Source organism: Salvelinus alpinus, chromosome 1 (assembly GCF_045679555.1).
Source record: "Salvelinus alpinus chromosome 1, SLU_Salpinus.1, whole genome shotgun sequence".
In the NCBI taxonomy this organism is placed as follows: Eukaryota; Metazoa; Chordata; class Actinopteri; order Salmoniformes; family Salmonidae; genus Salvelinus; species Salvelinus alpinus.
Window position 1 is genome coordinate 89,960,106 of NC_092086.1, and position 24,625 is coordinate 89,984,730.

The 24,625-nt window shown below is 42.4% G+C and overlaps 1 protein-coding gene and 1 pseudogene across 1 annotated transcript; both read right to left on the reverse strand.

Annotated features, from left to right (window-relative positions):
• Nucleotides 1-2,978: 2,978 nt before the first annotated feature.
• LOC139533534 (uncharacterized) lies at nucleotides 2,979-7,455 on the reverse strand. The gene is made up of 3 exons (XM_071331660.1): nucleotides 7,104-7,455; nucleotides 3,952-4,968; nucleotides 2,979-3,832 (listed from the first exon to the last, which is right to left on the reverse strand). Exons 2-3 carry the CDS (start codon nucleotides 4,957-4,959, stop codon nucleotides 3,821-3,823), a joined length of 1,020 nt encoding a protein of 339 aa, XP_071187761.1. The 5' UTR covers nucleotides 4,960-4,968; nucleotides 7,104-7,455; the 3' UTR covers nucleotides 2,979-3,820.
• A 4,484-nt stretch (nucleotides 7,456-11,939) lies between these two features.
• On the reverse strand, nucleotides 11,940-23,322 carry LOC139533542 (retinal guanylyl cyclase 2-like; annotated as a pseudogene).
• Nucleotides 23,323-24,625: the final 1,303 nt, after the last annotated feature.

Genomic DNA, 24,625 nt, shown 5'->3' on the forward strand with positions numbered 1-24,625 from the left:
ATGGTGTTGGAGGGGCAGTCAGGTGGGCATCTCCAGTCAGAACAGGACCTGCACAAACTTGATCAAATGATAACCTCATGATGCACACTGGCAGAGATGTCAACCAGCAGTATTTGTAAAGACTGTCTCACCGAGGACTGTAATGAAAGGCGACCTAAGGGGTTCTTCTCCCAGTCACTGTGTGCCAAAATGTGTTCAACCAGAATGATTTCAGTAGATTATGTCTATCTACTTATCCCTTAAAATGCTGACATATACACACAACTTGACACTTTCCATACGCATAGCCAATGATGTGTTTAGAGGTTGTAAATGGCTTTGATTATGTTGCACAGCACCTTTCTAGCTAAATGACCACACAACTTGCTAGCTAGCTTATTGGCCTGGAAGCTAACGGACCAAGGTGCTGGAGCTATTAGTTCAGAGGATACAATCAACACGTCCATCTACTATTTTATACAATAACAAACGAGTTGCTAACTAGTTAGCTAGCTACATGCAGTATATAGCCACAGAATTAGCTGCTAGCTAACGTTAGCTTGCAGTACTTTGCCCAATCTCTCCCCTTTCCCCACGAACTGCTCGCACACAGATGAGCAACAGTAGCTACTGGTCATCGCAACAGTAACTATGGGATGGAGTTATGGAAGAGAATCAGCGAAACTGCACATCGCAGTTCGGCGCGACAGTGAGTTAGATTAGTTAGGCAGTCAGATCTGACACTGACACCGGTTTATCCAGTGACTTGCAGCTGCAGCGGCACCTGCCAACAAACCAAGTGTAGTACCCGCACATCCCTTTGGGCGCTATTGGGTGACTGTCAAATGACCTGCCAACCAGAAGCCAGCGAGGCCTTTTACTGGATTTTGAGCAGAGTAAATCCTCTCGCTTCACCTTTTCCTCTGCACCTACAGTATTGTAATGAAACAGCAGGGAGCAGGTCTCGAACCCTCGACATTCTAGCCCGAAGTCCAGCGCGCTATCGACTGTGCCGCAAAAGCATGCTCAAGCGGCAGAGTCGATTTCCACGCTTATAAACCCAGGGGCGTTACAGTATGAACACAGAAGCACAGACAAGAGTTAATCACGCAGCTGACCAAATTTACTTCTGGGTTACCAGATCCCTTTTCTGGATTCTTGGGATGTCCCTAACCTTAACCCTAACCCTTACCTTAAAATCTATTATTTTGAGGGTTTTCGGTTGACAGACTTTTAACTTTAGGTCTTCTCCGCATAGTCTTCATCAATCAAACCTTTGCTGCACAGCTCTCAGCTATAGTTGTATTGTGTAAGTGAAACATTGTATCCCAAGCGGAATATCCCTATTCTTTGAATGGAAAGTCCCATGCAAGTGATGCCACATTGTATACATGAAAGCATTTAGTTATGGTCTGGCATACTGCCCCAACAGATGACGCAATCTCAATCGCACTCCACACTGCCCTTTCACACCTGGACAAAAGGAACACCTACAGTATGTGAGAATGCTGTTCATTGACTACAGCGCAGCATTAAACACCATAGTGCCCACAAAGCTCATCACTAAGCTAAGGACCCTGGGACTTAACACCTCCCTCTGCAACTGGGTCCTGGACTTCCTGATGGGCCGCCCCCAGGTGGTAAGGGTAGGCAACAACATATTTGCCACGCTGATCCTTAACACTAACACACACCCCTCAGGGGTGTGTGCTAGTACACTCCTGTACTCCCTTTCCACCCATGACTGTGTGGGAAAGCACGACTCCAACACCATCATTAAATTTGCTGACGACACAACAGTGGTAGGCCTGACCACCGACAACGATGAGACAGCCTACATGGAGGAGGTCAGAGACCTGGCAGTGTGGTGCCAAGACAACAACCTCTCCCTCAATGTGAGCAAGATAAATGAGTTGATCGTGGACTATAGGAAAAGGAGGGCCGAACAGGCCCCCATTAACATCAATGGGGCTGTAGTGGAGAGAGTCGAGAGTTTCAAGTTCCTCGGTGTCCACATCACCAACGAACTATCATGGTCCAAACACATCAAGACAGTTTGAAGAGGGAATGACAACACCTTTCCCCCTCACGAGACTGAAAAGATTTGTCATGGGTCCCCAGATCCTCAAAAAGTTATACAGTTGCACCATCAACAGCATCCTGACTGGTTGCATCACCGCCTGGTATGGCAACTGCTCGGCATCTGATCGTAAGGTGCTACAAAAAGTATAGTGCGTACGGCCCAGTACATCACTGGGGCCAAGCTTCCTGCCATTCAGGACCTATATACTAGGCGGTGTCAGAGGAAGGCCCAAATAATTGTCAAAGACTCCAGTCACCCAAGTCATAAACTGTTCTCTCTGCTACCGCACGGCAAGCGGTACCGGAGTGCCAAGGCTAGGTCTAAAAGGCTCCTTAACAGCTTCTACCCCCAAGCCATAAGACTGCTGAACAATTAATCAAATGGCCACCCGGAATATTTACATTGACCCCCCCGCTACTCGCTGTTTATTATCTATGCACAGTCACTTTACTCCTACCTACATGTACAAATTACCTCAACTAACCTGTACCCCCACACATTGACTCGGTACCAGTACCCCATGTATATAGCCTCGTTATTGTTATGTAATTTTTTTGTTACTTTTGGTTAGAATATTTTCTTAACTCTATTTCTTGAACTGCATTGTTGGTTAAGGGCTTGTAAGTAAGCATTTCATGATAAGGTCTACTACACCTGTTGTATTCAGAGCATGTGACAAATAACATTTGATTTGACTGGTTTACTTTACAACTTTGATTGTTTTAGGCCTAGTTCTAAATGGCATAGCCGTACATCATCACAAATAGTTTTGTAATGATGTTGTTGATGGATTGAGCTCTTAATAATCATGGTTGTTTTCTTGGCTTTTTTTTTTAGAGAACAGTGTAGTGTAGGCTACCATAGTATGTACTGAAAATAATGTGACACTTGTATGCGTATAGCATTTGCTGGAAAGTAGAGTAATAATCTTTACTAGAAAAGCTTTAATGCACACAGACAATTGAAAACAAAGTTTAAGAAAAGTGTAAAGTTATTTCTTGACATTACAAGCAATAATATGTAATTACCATTGTAAAAAAATAAACATAAAAATACAAAGCATAAAAACATTAGATAATAATAAAGAAGCCTGTGTTGTTTCGCAGCAAACGCTAATGGTTTTATAGGCATCCAAAGCTGGATAATTATGTTAAAAATACTGAACAGGCAGCCATCTCCAGTGAACAAGGTGCTGATACCCCAATTTACTAATCTTTTTTGCCTTAAAGCGAAACTTCACCAACAAGAGCTTGTAAACAGGAAAACATTGGCATCCTTTTAAGGAACATAAATTATAACTAAATTCTCAACTACCGCAGCACAAAAATGAATGCATTGCTTTGCATTTCAATCGAATTCCTGACATTTGAATTGAAACATCAAATGGTTGATTTTCCTGTTATAGCTAATCTAATATGTACCACCTCCTGGCAAATTAACCCAGAAGTAAATGAGGAGTTGTAAGACTATCAAGAGCCACTGCAGGTCAATCTATTACATTTCATTTCACATTTAATTCCTAAACTGAATTATGAATTAAGCTCTTAGCTAAAGGAGTTTGTTTGTAGTCCCTCACTTACAGTAGGTAATCAAGATAAACACACAACACTCAAAACCACCTCAGTGGACCCCTTTCAGGTGACCAATAATTTGTGAAGATGACTGCCACAGTCCACGCCTGTGTAGTAAGTACTGAAGTAGATGCACAGTTGTGAAGATGTTCCTTGTTGTCAGCTGTACGTGTCCTTGGTCAAGACATCAATGTGGCTTCTGAAATTATATGACAAACATCATGAGACACGATTCATTATTCTGTGATACACAATTTGATCGGATAAAGAAGGATTTGTCACATATTCAGAACATTTTTCGAGGTACTACAGACTCACCTTTTCTCTGTGACTCTTCTGGTGGATCCGCAATTCCTCTGGATTTGAAAACATATTTTGGCAAAAGGGGCAGACAGACTCTGGGATGGTTCTCCAAAAACCTTGCCCTAGGTCAGGAGAGTCACTGAGCTCCACTTTGGCCTCTTGATGACTTTCTGGAGATTTCTTTAGGTCTGCGTGCCAATTATCATCACCAGCTGACTTCCTATTACTCTGATGGAGTAGCCCTGCTCCTCTGACACGCTTCATTCCAGCAACCCAAGATTTGGGATTAGAGGACTTTTGAGACAGCTGATCTGAACACACCACTTTATGGCGAGCCTCTTCCCCCTGTGAGCTTACTGCGGGCCTGGCTCGGGGCGGACTGCTCAAGCGCATCTGAGGCAGTTGAGGCTTATGGGATGCCTGGTTTGAGGAGTTCACAAACTGGATGGAACTGGGGTCAGGACCAGGGAAGGGGAAAGCAGTGTACTTGTCCTGCTTTTGAGCCGATGCTGAAACATCTCCCTGTCCTGTCTGATTCCCCCTCACAAAGCTGGGCTGAGAGGTGGTGAATCCAGGTCCCCCTGTCGCCGCACTCCCTGGCCTGGCCAACCCCGAGCTCCAGCTCTCCAGAGGCGGCACAGACAACTGCTGGATGCAGTGGTGCAGAGAGGGATAATCCACATACTTAAACTTGGGAACCTTCTCCTTGGAAGTGAGAGGGGCACATCCTCCAGAGGGTCTTCCCAGGGCCAGAGGGTAACCCTCCAGCCAGCTGTCCAGGGGTGGCACGGTGAGCTGCTGGATGCACTGGTGCAGCGAAGGAAAGTCCACGTACTGGAATCTGGGCACTTTGAGGGGCACGTCAGAGACGTCCTCTTTTTTAACCCTGATGGGTATGGTAGGCTGTGCCTCCTCTCTCACCCTACGGGTTTTTGTGTCCGGCTCAGTTTTGACCACTAAGGGTATGCCCTTTGTTTTTGGATCACCTGCTCCCCCTGTAGGGAGAATTCTCCTGTCCTCCATGGCTGGCCTCTGAAAATACATCAAACACAATTAAAGATAACCTACGTTGGTAAAATCAGGCTTGAATTTTTTTTAAGCATTTCCAAATATATCCAGTAACATTACTGAGGAAGGATAATGGAGGTTATTCATAAAACTTTGCTCTACTTCTCTTAAATGTATCTCCAGCTTTTTTCCCAAGATGTGTCAATCAAATGTATGTATACTGAACAAAAATATGAACGCAACATGTAAAGTGTTGGTCCCATGTTTCATGAGCTGAAATAAAAGATCCCAGAAATGTTCTATATGCACAAAAAGCTTATTTCTCTAAACTTTTGTGCAGAAATTTGTTTACATCCCTGCCAGTGAGAATTTCTCCTTTGCCAAGATAATCCATCCACCTGACAGGTGTGACATATCAAGAAGCTGATTAAACAGCATGATCATTACACAGGTGCACCTTGCGCTGGGGACAATAAAGGGTCACTTAAAATGTGCAGTTTTTTCACAAAACACAATGCCGCAGATCTGTCAAGTATTGAGGGAGCGTGCAATTGGTATGCTGACTGCAGGAATGTCCACCAGAGCTGTTGCCAGAGAATTGAATGTTCATTTTTCTACCATAAGCCACCTCCAACGTTGTTTTAGAGAATTTGGCAGTACATCCAACCGGCCTCACATCCGCAGACCATGTGTAACCATGCCAGCCCAGGACCTCCACATCCGGCTTCTTCACCTGCGGGATAGTCTGAGGCCAGCCACACGGACAGCTGATGAAACTGAGGAGTATTTCTGTCTGTAATAAAGCCCTTTTGTGTGAAAAACGTGTTCTGATTGGCTGGGCCTGGCTCCTCAGTGGGTGGGCCAGGGCTCGCCAACTCTGTTCCTGTAGTGCTACTGTCCTGTAGGTTTTCACTCCAACCCTAATCTAGCACACCTGATTCTAATAAGTAGCTGGTTGATGAGCTGAACCAGGTTGGTTGGAGTGAAAACCTACAGGAGGGTAGGTCTCCATGAACAGGGCTGAAGATCCCTGAAGTAGGTTGTCCTGACCTGACCACAATAATTAATAGGAAATAGCTCTAGGCAGCTGTATAATACATATATATGTTGATGAGATGCTGATAATAAGGGTAAAACTAGGTCCAGTTGAATATGCTGTGTGCTGCTCCTCCAACCCCATGTCAGGGATATTAATAGCATTGCAGGTATGAAGTTAGGAGGAAAGTAGGTCAGAGCCAGACTGATCACACTGCCAGGGGCCCAAAACAAAATATCTGTCACACAGCTGCTTGAGCAAAGAAAACCCAATACTTTAATACAAAACTCTTCACCCTGCTCACTTTTATAAGTATGGCTTGATTCAAGGGAAGACGGAGAAGATAAACTTGACCCCTATTAAGCATTCTGATTCACAATCCAATAGTGAATCTATTATTTTGTTTCTTTTAAATACTTAGTGTGTTTGTTGCCATCATCAGTAGAGACTGTGAAATAACAGCAATATGAGGAATCGCTTTAGAATCCAGTGTTATATAGTGATAACCTACTTCTTGTAATGTCATTTTTATTGAACCTATCATCCTGGCACAGTAAAACACAGAGTTTTGCCCTGGAACTGTGCCGAGCCGTGACGAGGGGCGGGGGAACGCCGTGTTCCATATTCACTCGCTGTGTTACGAGGAATTGGGTCACGCACGGTGGCCTACATTTAGAGGGTTTGTTGTCTTCGTTTTTCCCTCCCCACATTTATTTGGGTTGGCCCCGCCCTCGTGCGCTCAACAGCACAACAGTAACTAGGCTACAGAAATATACATAGTTGAAACGAAAAAGGACCTTTAAATTTGGAAAACTTCCATACCCATTTTATAACATATTTACCCTAGATTCGTATTAGAGACATAATGACACGTCGCAATAACTGCAGCGGCGGACGGTTACATTATTTCCATATGATCACACTGTTTCACACAATGTATAAATATGTATATTAGACACCGACAAAGTCCACTGGGCTATAGGCCTAAAGCAAGTTCTAGAGAGCGACTGGCGCATACACACAGCAAAACATAGTACATTTCCAAATTAATCATTGTTCTTAATAGAAGTAGCATACAAGAAAATATGTGGCTATGACATGCATTTCTTCATCCAAGTTTTACCTTTCGTTATCGGTCTTCCTGGAAATCCGTGAAACGCGTAATGAATCTGCTTATTGGCGATGCTGTGTCCTGCATTGTGAGCAATTAAATAGTGTTACAAGATGTGAATCAACCAGTAATTGCTCAGACGTTTCGGTTTAGCAGCAAATCGAATAGAAAAAGGCAAGGCTTGATGGTTGACTCTTCGAGCGTGGTTGATGACACCTGCTATTAGTTTCCGAGAAATAACAGGTTTAATCACTCGATGTCAATGACAGCTAACCAGAAACAGTTGTTATATTGTGTCAAATGATTTATCTCTGAAAGCATCTATTGCTACTGCTACCTTGACTGATAAAGTCTCAAACCAATCAGAGTTTTTGTACAGTCAAATCACTCCCACAGAATCCTTATCTATATAACACAATGCAGACCAATGCTCGAGCTAGTTCCAGCTGAGTAGGCGGAGCCTGCGTGCTCTGGTTGTGGTACAGTTCAGATTGAGTCCTCTCCATTAGGATGGGCAATATCACGCATCACTCGTATAATCCTACAACCCAGAATATATATTACCGCCGTTGGCAAATAACAGAAATAGCGTTCAGTTGATGCTACATTTATCAGTAACGCTTTATGACCATACAATTTATCTTGAACTCACACCAATGTAATGACTAATTTATTACATTGATTATTACATTTATTACTAATTTCCGATGATGATATAAGTAACCATTTATTCTTTAGGAATATAAGACTAATGGTTTAGGGCTACAACTGCCTAATTTCCCGATTATAATCCAAAGAAAATATAAAGTGATGTTGTCTTTTGTTTTCAGATGAGTGAATGTATAGCTTCAAAATATATAAATATGCTCTCATGACTATGAGTCCTTGCATCAATCGCTTTGTCTTTGAATTTGAGAGTGGTTACATTTCTCCAGCCCTATTCCTCAGCTTTCTACGAAACCAAGTGGTGGGGATCAGTCTGCATCCTAAATAGGCATACTACAATTTCACTGGATAGTATGATTCCTAGCTCTGATCAAATTGTTTTATGTAGCTTATTTCCACTGTGCAGTCATGATATAGGCCTTCCCGAACAGCACCATCTTTAAAACCTTATCTATACCTTTTGATAAAACTATATGGTTTTGTGTTTTTATATTGTTACTTTCACAATGAATGCCTTTTCCTAAACCAGCCAGGATTTTGACATTCAGCTAAAAGTATGTATGTTTCATACAGAGAATATAGAAAAAGATAATCACTGATCATGTCATGACAATTTAAACTATTTTACCTTTACTGTATGTAGTCATTCACAATACTGTGAACCATCAGTTCAACATTAAGATTTTCTCTAAATCCTAAAACCATCAGCCAAAGGTCAAGGATTTCCGGCCATGTTTATATGTGCAGTTGGTAATGAGATCGTGTTACGTGTTGTTGTATGTAAAAGTGTTGTATGCAACAAACAAAAAAATAAGTACATTCAGACATCACTAAAACCATTATTTATTTACACAAGCACACACAATGAGACCACACCGCAAGATTTACAATTCAGTCATCATAATACAAAATAAAACATTGCTATTTGGGTTTGATAGACAGTCTATATCTTTCAGACAAAATACGTGTAGCTCATCCTTTGAATACATCACTTCCTATTAGGAACCATGTACAGTACAAGCTGGTGTGTATTCCAGTCTCTGCTCTTGATTTGTAAGCAGTCCCCTATGACTCCAAGGTGTATTGTAGCATATGTAGAAATAAACTAAGAATGACTGCAGCCATTATTATTCCCTTGCATTTTGTACTATTTGAACCAATATATGTAGCAGAAAATAGCTTGAATGACATGACCCTGTAAGAATTGAGATTGTGACCTTATCATTTTATAATGTGGGTTTACATATTTTTCATTCAAATGTTTCCCATTGGAACATTTATTAATCCCATTGCTCATTCAATGTCATTGTTGTAAGAAACTGCATATCACTTCATGTTAAAACAAATGTACAGTTCTTTAAAAAAGAAAATTGGGATATACTGTTATATAAATACCATAAAACAATACTGATATATAAATACCATAAAACAAAATGTGTCTATACATACATACCTGAATTTGGTTGAATAAGAAAATATAGTGAAAACATGAATAAAGCATGATTTCAGAAAGATAGAGAAGAGCATAGAGATGATTCTGTCTCAATAGATAAGAGTTTAGATCTCTGAGTCAACGTTTATTAGTAATCTGTTGAAGTAAAGCTTAATTTCTGGGAACAGTGATTTTGCAACATATTTATTTGATTTGAAAATGATTCAATTAATGTCCCAACTGGCAAATTTGTGAAAATAATATGAATGAATATTTTCTAATGGGTTGAATTTTCTAAATTATCATTCAAACAATTAGAAGGCGTTAATTACTGAAGCAGGACAATAAGAAAATAAAAAACAGAGAACGCCTTGGACCAAATTCTGTAACAGTCTACCTTATACCTGTAAAAAATAAATAATCTAAGATCGATGTACTGTATTATTGTGAGAGACGACGGTACCAAACTTAAATATAACAGGTTAGATACATTACAGTGCATGCTACATTTTAATATACGCATGTCATATAGTTGAGTATGAATACTTTTCATTCACCATTGGGGTGTTTAAAATGAAATCTGTCCAATATTTCTACAAAGCAAAATAGACAGTAGAGATAAATACAGTATATTATACATGATATAATGGACATTTAACGTTTTTTTCAAGAAGTCCATCTCTTCCCATGTTTGTCCTGTGATGCTTTCATTCTACAGTGACTCCTACAGTACATCAATATACACTACATGGCTAAAAGTATGTGGACACCTGCTAGTCGACCATCTCATTCCAAAATCATGGGCATTAATATGGAGTTGGTCCCACCTTTGCTTCTATAACAGCTTCCACTCTTCTGGGAAGGCTTCCCACTAGATGTTGAAGCATTGCTGCGGGGACTTGTTTCCATTCAGCCACAAGAGCATTAGTGAGGTTGGGCACTGATGTTTGGTGATTAGAACCGTCTCGCAGTTGATGTTCCAATTCATCCCAAAGGTGTTCGATGAGGTTGAGGTCAGGGCTCTGTGCAGGTCAGTCAAGTTCTTCAACATCGATCTCACTGAACTTCCCTTTGTGCACAGGGGCATTGTCATGATGAAACAGGAAAGGGCCTTCCCCAAACTGTTGCCACAAAGTTAAAAGCACATAATCATCTACAATGTCATTGTATGGTGTAGCATTAAGATTTCCCTTCACTGGAACTAAGGGGCCTAGCCCGAACCATGAAAAACAGCCCCAGACCATTATTCCTTCTCCACCAAACTTTACAGTTGGCACTATGCATTCGGGCAGGTAGCGTTGTCCTGGCATCCGCCAAACCCAGATTAGTCCGTCGGACTGCCAGATGGTGAAGCATGATTCATCACTCCAGAAAACACTTTTCCACAGCTCCAGAGGTCAATGGTGGCGAGCTTTACACCACTCCAGCCGCCGCTTGGTTTTGCGCATGGTGAACATAGGCTTGTGTGCGGCTGCTAGGCCATGTAAACCAATTTCATGAACCTCCTGATGAACAGTTCTTGTGCTTATGTTGCTTCTAGAGGCAGTTTGGAACTCTGTAGTGAGTGTTGCAACCGAGGACAGACGATTTTTACACGCTAAGCACTTCAGCACTCGGCAGTCCCGTTCTGTGAGCTTGTGTTGTCTACCACTTCGCGGCTAAGCTGTTGTTGCTCCTAGATATTTCCAGTTCACAATAACAGCACTTACAGTTGACCGGGGCAGTTTTAGCAGTGCAGAAAATCAAGAACTGACTTACATTTACATTTACATTTAAGTCATTTAGCAGACGCTCTTATCCAGAGCGACTTACAAATTGGTGCATTCACCTTATGATATCCAGTGGAACAACCACTTTACAATAGTGCATCTAACTCTTTTAAGGGGGAGGGGGGGGTTAGAAGGATTACTTTATCCTATCCTAGGTATTCCTTAAAGAGGTGGGGTTTCAGGTGTCTCCGGAAGGTGGTGATTGACTCCGCTGACCTGGCGTCGTGAGGGAGTTTGTTCCACCATTGGGGTGCCAGAGCAGCGAACAGTTTTGACTGGGCTGAGCGGGAATGGAAAATGATGGAAAAGTGGCACTCTATGATGGTGCCACGTTGAAAGTCACTGAGCTCTTCAGTATGGGCCATTCCACTGCCAATGTTTGTCTATAGAGATATCATGGCTGTGTGTGCAATTTTATACACCTGTCAGCAACGGGTGTGTCTGAAATAGTCGAATCCACTAATTTGAATGGGTGTCCACATACTTTTGTAGTGTATTTGGTATTTTGGTGCATGATTGTAATACCCCTTTATTTATCATTCCTGTTTCCCACATATGCTCTACAGTACATTTAATAAACTCTTGTTTAAACGTATCTTTGCTCTGTGCAACAAATGTAATGTGTTGAAGACAGACAGTGTCTCTCCAACTTTGGCTTATTTGTGCAATGTGGATCAGCACTCCTGACAGGACACATGGGGGGATGCGACAGACTGTCTGTCAGACGCACCCCTAACCCATCCTCTCCTCTCTACCAACCTGCTCTATTCACCTCTCTGGTCTTTCACTCCAACAGGTAGGACTGGGCCACACTATCTGTGGAAAATAATCTCATATATTATCAATTAAAAGGATATCGTTAATGCAGAACAATGGATTTGTATGTACCTGAATTGACATCACTCATGTTACAAACCATTTGGGGAAATAAAGTCATTGTAAATCTAGAATTTGATAGGTAAACCAGGCGTACCTTACAGGCTACTTATTCCTCGCCTGCCGGTCAAGGAATTTCTGTTTTCTATCTGGAGGAATCTCCTCCAAACTGATGCCATGGTTACTTGCCCTGAGGAAAGTCAAAGAAAGAAGGCTTATTCGATTGGTAGTGCACACTGAGCACTCAGAATATCCCAGCATATGAAGCAACAAAAGCCCTGTTCACAATGACAACTGTTTTCAGCAACTGCTGGTGACAACCGTGTCTCAGTTTGAACTCTTAACACAGTTCTAAAATGTGGACAGGGCTAAATGACCACCAGGGTAATGTGTTGAAAGACTACATGTTTGCTGCCTGCCAGGCAGAGCGTTCATCACACATTACGTAGTGCAGTGGGAGACACAGATGAATTAAACATGGATTAAACAGGTGGTAGATGAGGAATTGTACATTTGGGTCAGCGTGTGAACTGAACCACGACACAATGGTCATGTCAGCAGCACATAGAAATAGAATGAGAAATTATGATTTAGAAAACTGTTAGTTCCAACCACACAATCTGACAAATGGGTCAGCACATTATCAGTTTTTTCTCAATTATTTTCTGACATCTTATCCTCTATATCCACAGTGACTTAGCTAGATGAAAATCAACTGTTTTGACACAAACAGGGTTGCATAAGTATTACTGACAAGGGGGCTGGCAGAAGGACCCAGCAGGACTGAGAGTCAATGACAGTTTAGTTAGGGCAAACATAAAGCACAATGTAAATAGAGCAGGAAGGCATGTTAAATCTTACCCTGGAGTAAGGTCAGGCGGTATGGGCAGAACCTTGTCAAACCCAGCTCTCCCAGCCAACCAGTAAGTGTTTTCAACTCCCTTCCCCTGAAATAGAAATAGGGAATAACAGAATAAGTAGTGAGTTAGATTAATTTACTGTTTGGGTCTTTCTGTCTTGTCTCTGTCTCTCTCTGTGTGTGTGTGTGTGTGTGTGTGTGTGTGTGTGTGTGTGTGTGTGTGTGTGTGTGTGTGTGTGTGTGTGTGTGTGTGTGTGTGTGTGTGTGTGTGTGTGTGTGTGTGTGTGTGTGTGTGTGTGTGTGTGTGTGTGTGTGTGTGTGTGTGTGTGTGTGTGTGTGTGTGTGTGTGTGTGTGTGTGTGTGTGTGTGTGTGTGTGTATTTACCTTCAGCTCTGTCATGCCCCTGGTGTCTACTTTGTAGCCCATTTTTAGTTCATGCAGGATATCGACTGTGCTCTGGTTGACATGGATTCTGTAAGCTGGGATAATAAACAACAATAGCAACCACAAAGGCAGCATTAGACTTCAAATACTCAAACACAGAACAAATTCAATGTAAACAATTACCATTAGTTATTTGTCTAAAGAGTATCAACATTATGAACTCATGCAGCACTCACATATCCTACATATATTTAGACTTTGATTCATTTATATGGTTGACCATATACTGATTTAGTGTAGAGCAACACAAGGTAATCTATTGTGTTTGAGCCCATATATTCACAAGAACATTTTTGACAGAAAGAGTCCATTGCCTCTTTGTGCAGCAATTCATATCTATGGCCACTTGGTGGGAGTAGAAGTGAGCTGTACTGTTCTCTTTTGCCACCTACAATAGTAAATACTTACTATAGCTACTATACTGTTTGCCCCTTACCTCTAGAAATACCCTAGATATACACTACCATTCAAAAGTTTGGGGTCACTTAGAAATGTCCTTGTTTTTGAAAGAAAAGCAACATTTTCGTCCATTAAAATAACATCAAATGCATCAGAAATACAGTGTAGACATTGTTAATTTTGTAAATGACTATTGTACCTGGAAACGGCAGATTTTTTATGAAATATCTACATAGGCGTACAGAGGCCCATTATCAGCAACCATCACTCCTGTGTTCCAATGGCACGTTGTGTTAGCTAATCCAAGTTTATAATTTTAAATGGCTAATTGATCATTAGAAAACCATTTTGCAATTATGTTATGCAATTATGTTATGCAATTATGCACAAAACTGTTGTTCTGATTAAAGAAGCAATAAAACTGTCCTTCTTTAGACTAGTTGAGCATCCGGAGCATCATCATTTGTGGGTTCGATTACAGGCTCAAAATGGCCAGAAACAAAGAACTTTCTTCTGAAATTCGTCAGTCTATACTTGTTCTGAGAAATGAAGGCTATTCCATGCGAGAAATTGCCAAGAAACTGAAGGTCTCATGGTGAGTAAGTATATATAAAACACAGAAAAATCATGTTGTTAATGGCACTGGGCCTTTAAACCCTGAATTTGCCCACTAATTCCACTGATAGTCTTAAAGGATTAGTCAGCACTGCTTACAATAAACCTCTTTAGTGTTGCAGGCACACAAACTGCCATACACCTGTCCCTATCCTTAGTGGCCTCACACAGCGTGATTTCAGTGGTGAGTGGCCAAAGAACGAATGTGAGGTACTCACACAACCCCGTAGACTCCATTCGAGAGGCTGTGTTGACAGTGTCCCCGAACAGACAGTACCGAGGCATCGTCAGACCCACCACACCTGCCACCACAGGGCCTGATGGACACAGACACAAACACAGATGATACACATGCTGACATGTTGGTGTCATGTTGTGTTGCTGCCATGCTATGTTGTTGTTTTCGGTCTCTCTTTATGTAGTGTTGCGGTGTCTCTTTTGTCGTGATGTGTGTTTTGTCCTATTTTTCTATTTTTCTCCCAGCCCCCATCCCCGCAGGAGGCCTTTTTTCCTTTTGATAGGCCGTCATTGTAAATAAGAAGTTGTTCTTAACTGACTTGCCTAGTTAAATAAAGGTTAAAAAAAATAAAGAAGATCAGAAGCAACATAATTCCTGATTTATAACTTGTGATTCATGAGTTATTCAAAGAGCCTACAATATGTCTGGAGCAAAGAAATAGCAAATTAACTTCATTTGATCAGTTTGATTGCAGAATATCTTTAGAAGAGACGTCAGAATATTTGTATTTTATGCCATTGTGTTATTTCTGAGTTGTCCTTTTTCATACCTAAAAGTAGCCATCTCTGTGTTACTAGAAATGTGTAAAACATTCCATATTAATTGGTAGGGTAGAGTAACAGGAAAGCATTAGGCAGTGGAGACTAATAGGATGACAGGGCTAAGTGGATGACATTTCACAGTTCCAGGAATATGTTCTAGACGGGGATCAGGTAAAAATACACTTTTGACCAATACTCTGACGTTAATGCCATGTTCCAGAGAATTCCAATACAAGGATTGAATGAATGTACTCATTCTCAGTTTTTTTTCCAATATAATGTAGCAAAAGTGTAGTTTGCTTATGTATTGAATTTTACAATTCATCTGTTGACTTTGTTGCTCATGCATGAACTGCAATCTATAGCAGTTGACCTCATGGACTGACAGTCATTTTATCCATAGCTCCATCTATGAATTTGAGAGTAACATTTCTTCAGCCTCATGTAAGCACGAAATGGCATGTATTATTATTATTATTATATTATCACCCAGCTTTTTAGCAAACTAAGTAGCGGGGTTACCGTTTGGCTGAAAAACAAATGAAGAATTATGGCTTTAAAGACAAAAGGATAGTCAATCTGTCTACATTATGAACAGTGATTCAGAGGATAACAATATGACAAATGATTTGAGATGGGTCACCCACCAGAGTGCAGGCCGATACGAATCTTGACCTTGACGTTAGGCATGTGCCTCATCTTGAAGGTTCCAATACAGTGGAGAATGTCCAGGGACATGTTGGACATCTCAGCTGCGTGGCGTCTACCGTTCCGGTTTGGAACTCCAGAGGCTACCATGTACGCATCTCCGATGGTCTCCACCTGAAGTACACACAATCAATCAATGTTATATATCAATATAATAATATCATAATAATAATAGTCTAAATAGGTCCTGACTCTCGCTAAATAGTAGAAAGTAGATTATTCAGTTGACGTTCCTATCTGTCCTAGACTATGGCGACATCATCTATATGAACGCAGCTGCCACTTCATTAAACCCATTAGATGCAGTTTATCATAGTGCACTGCGCTTTATTATTTATTATTAGTACTCATCACTGCATTCTCTACCAGAAAGTTGGTTGGCCCTCTGTTGTCACATAGGTTGATACATTCTTATGTTTTAATTTCTAAAGCCTTTTTACAAAAAGTCCTTTGGTCTCTACTGAGTTAGGGAAATCAGCTTTTAGTTTTCTTGCATCTTATTTGTGAAACAATCTTCAAAATGTTCTTAAATGTGATGTTGTGGTGCCTCTAGGGCAATTCAGAAAGCTGATTTAGGACCTTATTACTGATGAATGTGTTTGTTTTGTATGACTGTGTTTTTCTTACTGGTTGCATTTTGTACTCATCTTTCGATGAGTGTATTTTCTATAATTTATGTAAATCAGGGCTCATCTGTAAAAGACACCTTGGTCTCAGTATGACTCTCTGATAAAATAAAGGTTCAATAAAATAAATGAAATATCTTTATTGTCCCAATTGGGATTTTTTTTATCACATAGGAAGGAGTCAGTGACACAAACTCGTACACACTAAGAAATGCACCCATTTACTTCCAGGATTTGTATTAAAACTAGAACAAGCTTCCATTGCATCACTAATATAGGACACAACTCTCTTGCAGCAGGACAGGATACTCACCTTGTAGACATCATGCTGCCCGATGATGGCATCAAAGAGTGTGTAGAGATCATTGAGTAAGTCTACCACCTCAATGGGCTCGCTGAGTGCAGAGATGGTGGTGAAGCCCACAATGTCACTGAAGTACAGAGTGACCTCAGAGAAGTGCTCTGGTCTCACAGGCTTGCCCGTCTTCAGGGCCAGGCACACAGACCTATTGGGTTAGACAATACAAAGGAGTGGATAGAGGGATGCAGATGTGGATAGGATGGAGGTTAGGAGTGTAGGTAGAGAATACATGACACGCAACCAATGGACGAAAACACTATATTCTCAATACAGTAAAAATAAAATAAAATAAAAAGTGATGTCGCAAATAGACATGTGCAGCTTTTAATTTGAAGTGTCAGGAGAGGGGCACAGACCTGGGCAACATCTGGGCCAGCAGGTTATCAGTCTTCTTCCTCTCCACCTCCAGCTCCTCTGTCCTCTCCCTGATCAGGTCCTCAAGGTTAGTGGAGTACTGCTCCAACATACGCAGCATGGAGTCTATGATGTTGGTCTTCTTTCCCTTGGTTATACTCTTGAACTAAGGGATGAAAGGGAAAACATACAGCATGCAGTAAGGAGGGGGTGAAGTGTGTTACATATTACTGTAATATGGTTCACAAAAGCATGTCATTTTGAGTTCTTGTTAGGAGGCCTGGTTTCCGGATGGGGAGGGAGGATGCGGGCAGGTGGATGGGGACTGAGGGGGGATGGGTTTGGGTTATCTTAATATGCATTTCTTTGATTGTTTTTTTGTATATGTAACCCCCGCCCCCCCCCCTCAATTTTTTTTTAATGAGTTTTTGTTAGCTTGAGACGACGGTGTTCAGGTTTGTTGTGTTCAGGTTTGTGCGTGTCTATGAAAGTATATTTGTGTGTTTATGTACAGTCAGGTCCAAAATTATTGGCACCTTTGATTAAGATGGGCAAAAAAGACTGTATAAAATAAATAATACAAATACTGAGCTACATTATATGTTTGTTTGACAAATAATAATATTTTTCACCCAAAAATATTATTGACACCCCTGTTTTCAAAACCTATCAATACCTCACCTTGCGAAGATCCACCACCATATTTTACATTAGGTGTGGGGTACTTTTCTGCTTATGCATCCTTATTTTGACGCCAAACCCACCGCTGTTGTGCGTGGCCAAATAGCTCTATTTTCATGTCATCCAACAAATGCAAACCTCTGGAGTTTGCTAAACGGCATTGGAACCGGTGCAATAGAGCTCTTTGGCCACGCACACCAGTAGTGGATTTGACATTGAAATAAGGATGCATAAGCAGAAAAGAATCCCATACCTACTGTACAATATGGTGGTGTATCTTTGATGTTATGGGGCTATTTTGCTTTCACTGGTCCTGGGGTGAATGGCGTCATGAACTTGACCCAGTACCAGGACATTTTAGCCAAAAACCTGGTTGCCTCTGCCAGGAGGCTGAAACATGGCTGCAAGTGGACCTTCCAGCAAGACAATAACACAAACCACACATCAAAATCCACAAAGAAATGGTTAGTTGACCACAAAAATCTACATTTTGTAATGATCATTTGTCTCTGGACTTAAACCCCACTGAAAATCTGTGGTTTGAATTTAGAGGGCCTCCCATAAGTGCAGACAAAGAATATCAAGGATCTGGAAAGATTCTGAATGGTCCAAGCTCCCTCCCAATCTCATACTATTTTTGGGATAAAAGCTCAGTGCTGTTATTCTCGCAAGGTGAGGTATTGAAAGGTATTGAAAACAGGGGTGTCAATAATTTTAACCCCTATCTTTTTGAGAGAAAAAAATGTTACTTGTTAAACAAAATCTTTCTCTGAGTAATTGTATTAGTATAAAATAATAAAATATTCCCATTTTTTTAGCATACAATATAGTTCAGTATTTGTATTATTTATTTTATGCAATAATTTTGTACCTGACTGTATATGTGTAGCTTTGTGTATGTTTGTGTACAGTAAAGTACCTGTTTGAAGATCTCCTCGAAGGTGGGTCTCTTGTCTGGCTCCTCGCTCCAGGCCTGTTTCATGACCTGGATCACCTCGAGTGGAGCCTCATCCACTGACACAGTGGGCCGACACAGTGGTGGGGGGGATTTCAACTTACTGATGATCTCTGTCAAACACACACACACACACACACACACACACACACACACACACACACACACACACACACACACACACACACACACACACACACACACACACACACACACACACACACACACACACACACACACACACTGTCAACTTCTGATGCATTTTTTTGTGTGTTTTCAAACCTTTGGTGGTTCCTATGATCTCCAATAATTGTACTGTTCATATTGGCATGGTGGTCATCCTTCTGTATTTGTTTTACATCTGACATGAGGTTATGGTGGTATTGTTTGATATGAGTTCTCACCCTTGGGAGGCATGTCCAGCATGCAGAAGGGAGCGCAGCGGGCGATGACCTCCTGCATGATGATGGCGAAACTGTAAACGTCCCCTGGGAACGATCCTCTCTTCATCAAACTGGAGTCCCTCAGTAGCTCTGGAGCCGTCCACAGCTGATCTGCAAGGTGGACCAGGGAGGGAGGGGACAAGAGAGGGCTGGTTTGTTTCACCTTCCTTCAAACATCTTGATTTTTTATTTCTTTTTTATTTTACCTTTATTTAACTAGGCAAGTCAGTTAAGAACAAATTCATATTTTCAATGACGGCCTAGTAACAGTAGGTTAACTGCCTTGTTCAGGGGCAGTTATTTATTTTTTAAAAATTTACGTTGTCAGCTCAGGGATTCAATCTTCCAACCTTTCGGTTACAAGTCCAACGCTCTAACCACTAGGCTACCTGCCGCCCCATAAAAGGATCATGGTGATAAGAGTGAACATTACTAAGGCCATGAGTTTTTCGTGATCACATAACCTGACCAGGGGGGAAAACGGACACACATGTCTTTTGTTCGTGTAATGACTTGGTAAATGATAAGGAGGAGGATTTGCTGACTCTGATATGTTCAGTGTAGTGTATGTGTCCTTATGGACTTACCCTCAGGCCTGCCCTCGTCAAAGTCGACGCCCTGGGTCGATATGATCTCGTTGAAGCCGTACTCAGTCACCTTCAGCACGAAGCGTCCGTCCACCACACAGTTTCGGGACTTCAGGCGCCCATGGATGACATCACGGTTGTGCAGGTACTTCATTCCCTGGGAGGGAAAGGAAGGATTGAGACAGAGTCTAAACAATGAGGAGAGAGATATAGTCAGACATGTCTATGAACGTGAGAGTTGTTTCGCTCCTTACCCTGATCAGATCCATCAACAGGGAGGACTTGAACATCCAGTCGAGGCGCATGTCCTCGTTGTTGAGAAGGTCCTCCAAGCTGCCCCTGGTACAGTGCTCTGTCACAACACCAAAGATACCAGAGTCGAGGAACAGGCCAAGGAACAGGTTGAGATTCTCATTCCGCATGTCCCTGAGCTGAGAGAGGGAGAGGACAGAGAGAGAGGTAGGTTATGACAGAGGAACAGTGCAGTGGCAGACAGATTCAATGTCTTGCTGTTTTGACTGGCTCACTCAGACAGTCACTCACCTTGGTGAAAATACTTTGAGTGCCATCACTGACACTTGACACAGTGTTTCCATTGGGACATTTCTTCAACCAAACCCAGTCACCCTAGTGGAATATACAGGTTTAGCAAATATTTATCTGGAAAACCCAAAATGCTAGGAACAAGGACACTAAACAGAGATATTTTTGTTCATTGCTGTTTGTCAAGAAGACAAGAGTATCAACATTGAGTGTGTGCATCATCACATATGAACTTGGTCCAGTTACATATTAGTACTATTTCTTACATGCAGGGCATCAAACATTTGAATATTGGATTGCTGTCTCTGTCCTTTTACAGTAGATTCCCCACATTGACATGTGACCCACCTCAAAGACAGCGACGTTGGAACTGTCAGGGGTGGAGCCAAAGTAGCTTCGTCCCGACACTGAGTGGCGAGGCGTCTTCACGTCCAGCTGACTGTTAACCATACTGTCCTCATTCAGCTTCTACTTACAGAGAGAGATTACAAGGGCTTCAGAATAGACAGTCCATCAAAGATAAGGGACTTTAAACAGACACAAACTCACACACACACACAAATTGGCCTTTATGGTATCATAGACCTCACACTGACCTTTTGGCTGGTCTGGGTATTGATGAAAATCAGGTCATCCAGATTCAAGACTACTTTTAAGGGCCTTCCTCCTCCCCCTGATCCTCCAAAGATAGTTCCAATCTGGCCACCTTTCCTGGACAGACACAAAGGGCAAGACCACAAAACATCAGTAACCTCATTACAAACAAAAGCATGTGTTCAACGCAGAAGACAAAACAGGCAGCTGATTGACACACTCCTCAATGTGTTTGAGCTTAACTTACTTCATATAAAAGGCAGCTCCACCTCCAACCAACCCACAGAACAGGATGAACAGAAAGAAGATAGTACCTGCGTCCATTCCTTAAGGCAGAGAGGGGGATAGAGGGAGTGATAAAGAGAAAGAGTTTGAGGGAACACGAACCTCATTTTACCATAGGCTACTGGTACATCACTGACCCCAATGCTAGACCACCTACCCCAACTGCAGGTGATGTATGGACTGAACCAGCAACGGGAGTCTGTGCTGGGGCTACTGCCAGCAAAGTGGATGGAGCGCCCATTGTACTTGACCGCCCCAAATTTGCCAAGGGTATGGGGGGCTTCCAGAGTGTGTGTCATGTAGAGTTTGTCTCCCCCGTCAGAGTCCAGTACCACGTAGCGAGCCAGCATCCCCAACCCATCTTCATCGGATGAGATGTGCTGGTTGAAGCCCTCAAAGTCAACCCCTCCATCGCTCTGGAGCATGGTCTCCCCATCCACCCAGCGCCCAGCCACCATGCGACTCTTCTCTACTGCATAGGCCATGTAAAATATCATGTTGTAGATGGTGCCGAAGAATGGAGACACCTAGGTCAGGGGAGAAGAGTGGTGACAATGTATCAATCATTGATCTGACCAGCTGTTATTGAAGAATCTGTCTGTAGACTCTTTAGACTGGCAGTAGGAGTTTTGATGATGGTAAGCAGGGAGTACAGGAATAGATAAATTTACCATTGCCAAGACACTGACAAACCACTGGTCATTATCATCAATACTGAAACATTCCAACAACATTGGTTTTAAGGTTTAAGAGGTCCAAATACCTTAAGGTTACCTGTTTCTGAAGAACTACAACTCAGTAGGACTGTTGTGCAACCAAATGTGCTTGCTACAGTACTGCATGTCCATGGCATGTGTGGCTAATGATGAATGATGACTAGATGAATGCCTCAGGAGCTGTGCTCTGGGATGTCTCACCTGATCTGGTGGAGTGCTGGTGCGAATCTCAAATTTCTCCTGAGCATCTTTGAAGCTTTCATAGAAAGTGTTCTCACCAGAATCCATGGTGATGGTGAGAACTCCATCGTAGGCTTTTCTCAACAAGCTGTCATTGGTCAGAGCATGAAGGTTTGTGCCCTTGGGCAGCGAGTATGTGAGGGTGTCGTAGGGGATGAAAACATAGCCCCGGTCTATCATGCGCATGTTTGAGGCAGAGGTTAGGAGCTGATACTGGGCCTCACCACCGATCAACGCTGAGTGCATGCACATGATGACCACTGCAGAGACAGAGAAGGGAGAATGGAGGATGAGGAGGAGGAAAGTAAGAAGGTAGTAAAGTTGGAAGTAGGGGACAGAAGAAGGGAATAGAATAGACCATTATTAGTCATTGCAGTGTGGCAGTGTGTTATAATGGAATAGATGACAGTAAGTCACACATTCACACACACAAACGCATGCATGCACACACACACATAAACAACCACATACAAATGCGCATACACACCTCTGACACGGTCTAACTCCCGTATCCTTTTCAAGGCCTTTGTGGGCCCATCCTTGTTCGGCTCCATGGTGACCACATTGATAACCGGCAGGCCCAGGGCCATAAGAGAGGCTGCCAGCTCGTGTCCTGTAGCCTCCCACAGGTCAGCCTCTGACGTCACGATGACCACATGGGCCCAGCGGAAGTACCGCAGCACAGAAAACAGAACCCGGGAGGACAGAGGCAGGGGCCTGTGAAAGGTGGGATACTGTCCATCCTCCATGTTTGGTTTCAGGCAACCCCAGGACAGAAAGGGCTTATTCCAGTTTTTCGCAAACAGAGCAGCCGATGAGCAGTAGCCTGGATTAGTAGGGCCGAGGAAAGCCGAGCCATAGCTTTCCAGAGAGGAGAAGCGGGCCAGGGCATTGGATGTTTTACAGTCCTCGTTGACAAGAGTATAGTCGTACCAGTAGCCTTTCTTAGTGTAGGGGTCCATGTTGAGGCGGGCGGTGGCCAGGCGTGCAGCCAGGTCAGGGAGGGCTTTGGAGTACATAGGGTCACATGTCCAGGGCCCAATTATGGCCACAGTGAAAGTGGCGCCCCAGGCCTCACAGGGTAGATAGGTGGCCATCAGCAGGGGCAACATCAGCCAGTTTCCCCACGAGCTTCTGGAGCGTAGCACCGCAGATGACGATGCGGGGGTCAGACTGTTCATTGTTTTTGTATCCTCTGTCCTTCTTTGTCTCCTTCTCTCCCTCATTAAGGGATCTTGTGTCCATCGTGGGTGGTGGGAGAGGTTGAGGAGGAAACTAGAGTTTCTGTGAGATGCCATTGTCCCAGAGGGCTTCTATCTAGAGTCAGACACCACAGACGAGGAATGGAGGGTTGGAAGTGACGGAAGTGTGTGTGTGTGTACGAAAGGGATTTTGCCCCCTAGAACTCTGTAGGGCATTAGCCCAGAGCTGTGAAGGTCACCTCTGGATTCCCAGCCATCACTGCTTCCATGGAACATATGAGTGAGAGAAAACAAAATTAGACATATTGAAGCATATTTTTTTTCTTCTGTCTCAATTTTCTAGGAGAAAGCTCTGTCTTTGTCGGTGAGCTACAATGTCATCAGAAGCTCAGAAATGCACTGTTTCCATAATAATTGTATTATCATTAATATAGTTTCATTACACAACATATAAAGGTCTAGATTCAATCAGATCAAGCGTTAACTGGCGATAGCAGACACCTGCATAGCAGATGTTTAGACAGTGTATGTTTAGACAGTGTATGTTTAGACAGTGTATGTTTAGACAGTGTATGTTTAGACAGTGTATGTTTAGACAGTGTATGTTTAGACAGTGTATGTTTAGACAGTGTATGTTTAGACAGTGTATGTTTAGACAGTGTATGTTTAGACAGTGTATGTTTAGACAGTGTATGTTTAGACAGTGTATGTTTAGACAGTGTATGTTTAGACAGTGTATGTTTAGACAGTGTATGTTTAGACAGTGTATGTTTAGACAGTGTATGTTTAGACAGTGTTAGAGGTGGAACTGGGTTGGAACCGAAATCGGTGAGCAGTTGCTCTTGCTCTCATTGTCACGAAGCTACACCCGCCCCACTTGCGTTAGAATGGCAGAACGAGAACGTGTAGGCTATATATAAACAATTATGCTCAATTAGGATTTCTATTAGGATTTCTACATCTCACATTCCATTGTTCGAACTTGCAAACAAGGCTGTGTGGGATTTCTGTTAATGCGACTCCGTGCAGCCAATGGCAATGTCCGCTTTAGGTAGGCTATATAATCCAACGCAGTTCCACCTCTGACACTGCAAAAACAACCACTATACGGATGTCAGCTAAAGCAGATCGGATTGAATAGAGCCCTAAACTGCTTTTGTACAACAAAAATACTGTATGAACATTTGAAGTAATGATGTAAGAGAAATCACTGGTAAACAAGACTGACAAAGACTATCCCCATTATAAGAATGTAATGTGTTGTTGGAGGAGCTCAGTCCATCTGTCTCTTCAGACCAGGGTGCCCTGAAACCATGGCTGAATCAATGCTCAGCTCTGTGCCCAGGCAGCTTCCATGACATGCAAGTGGCAATCAGATTAGCTGCTGACACAGGTGGGG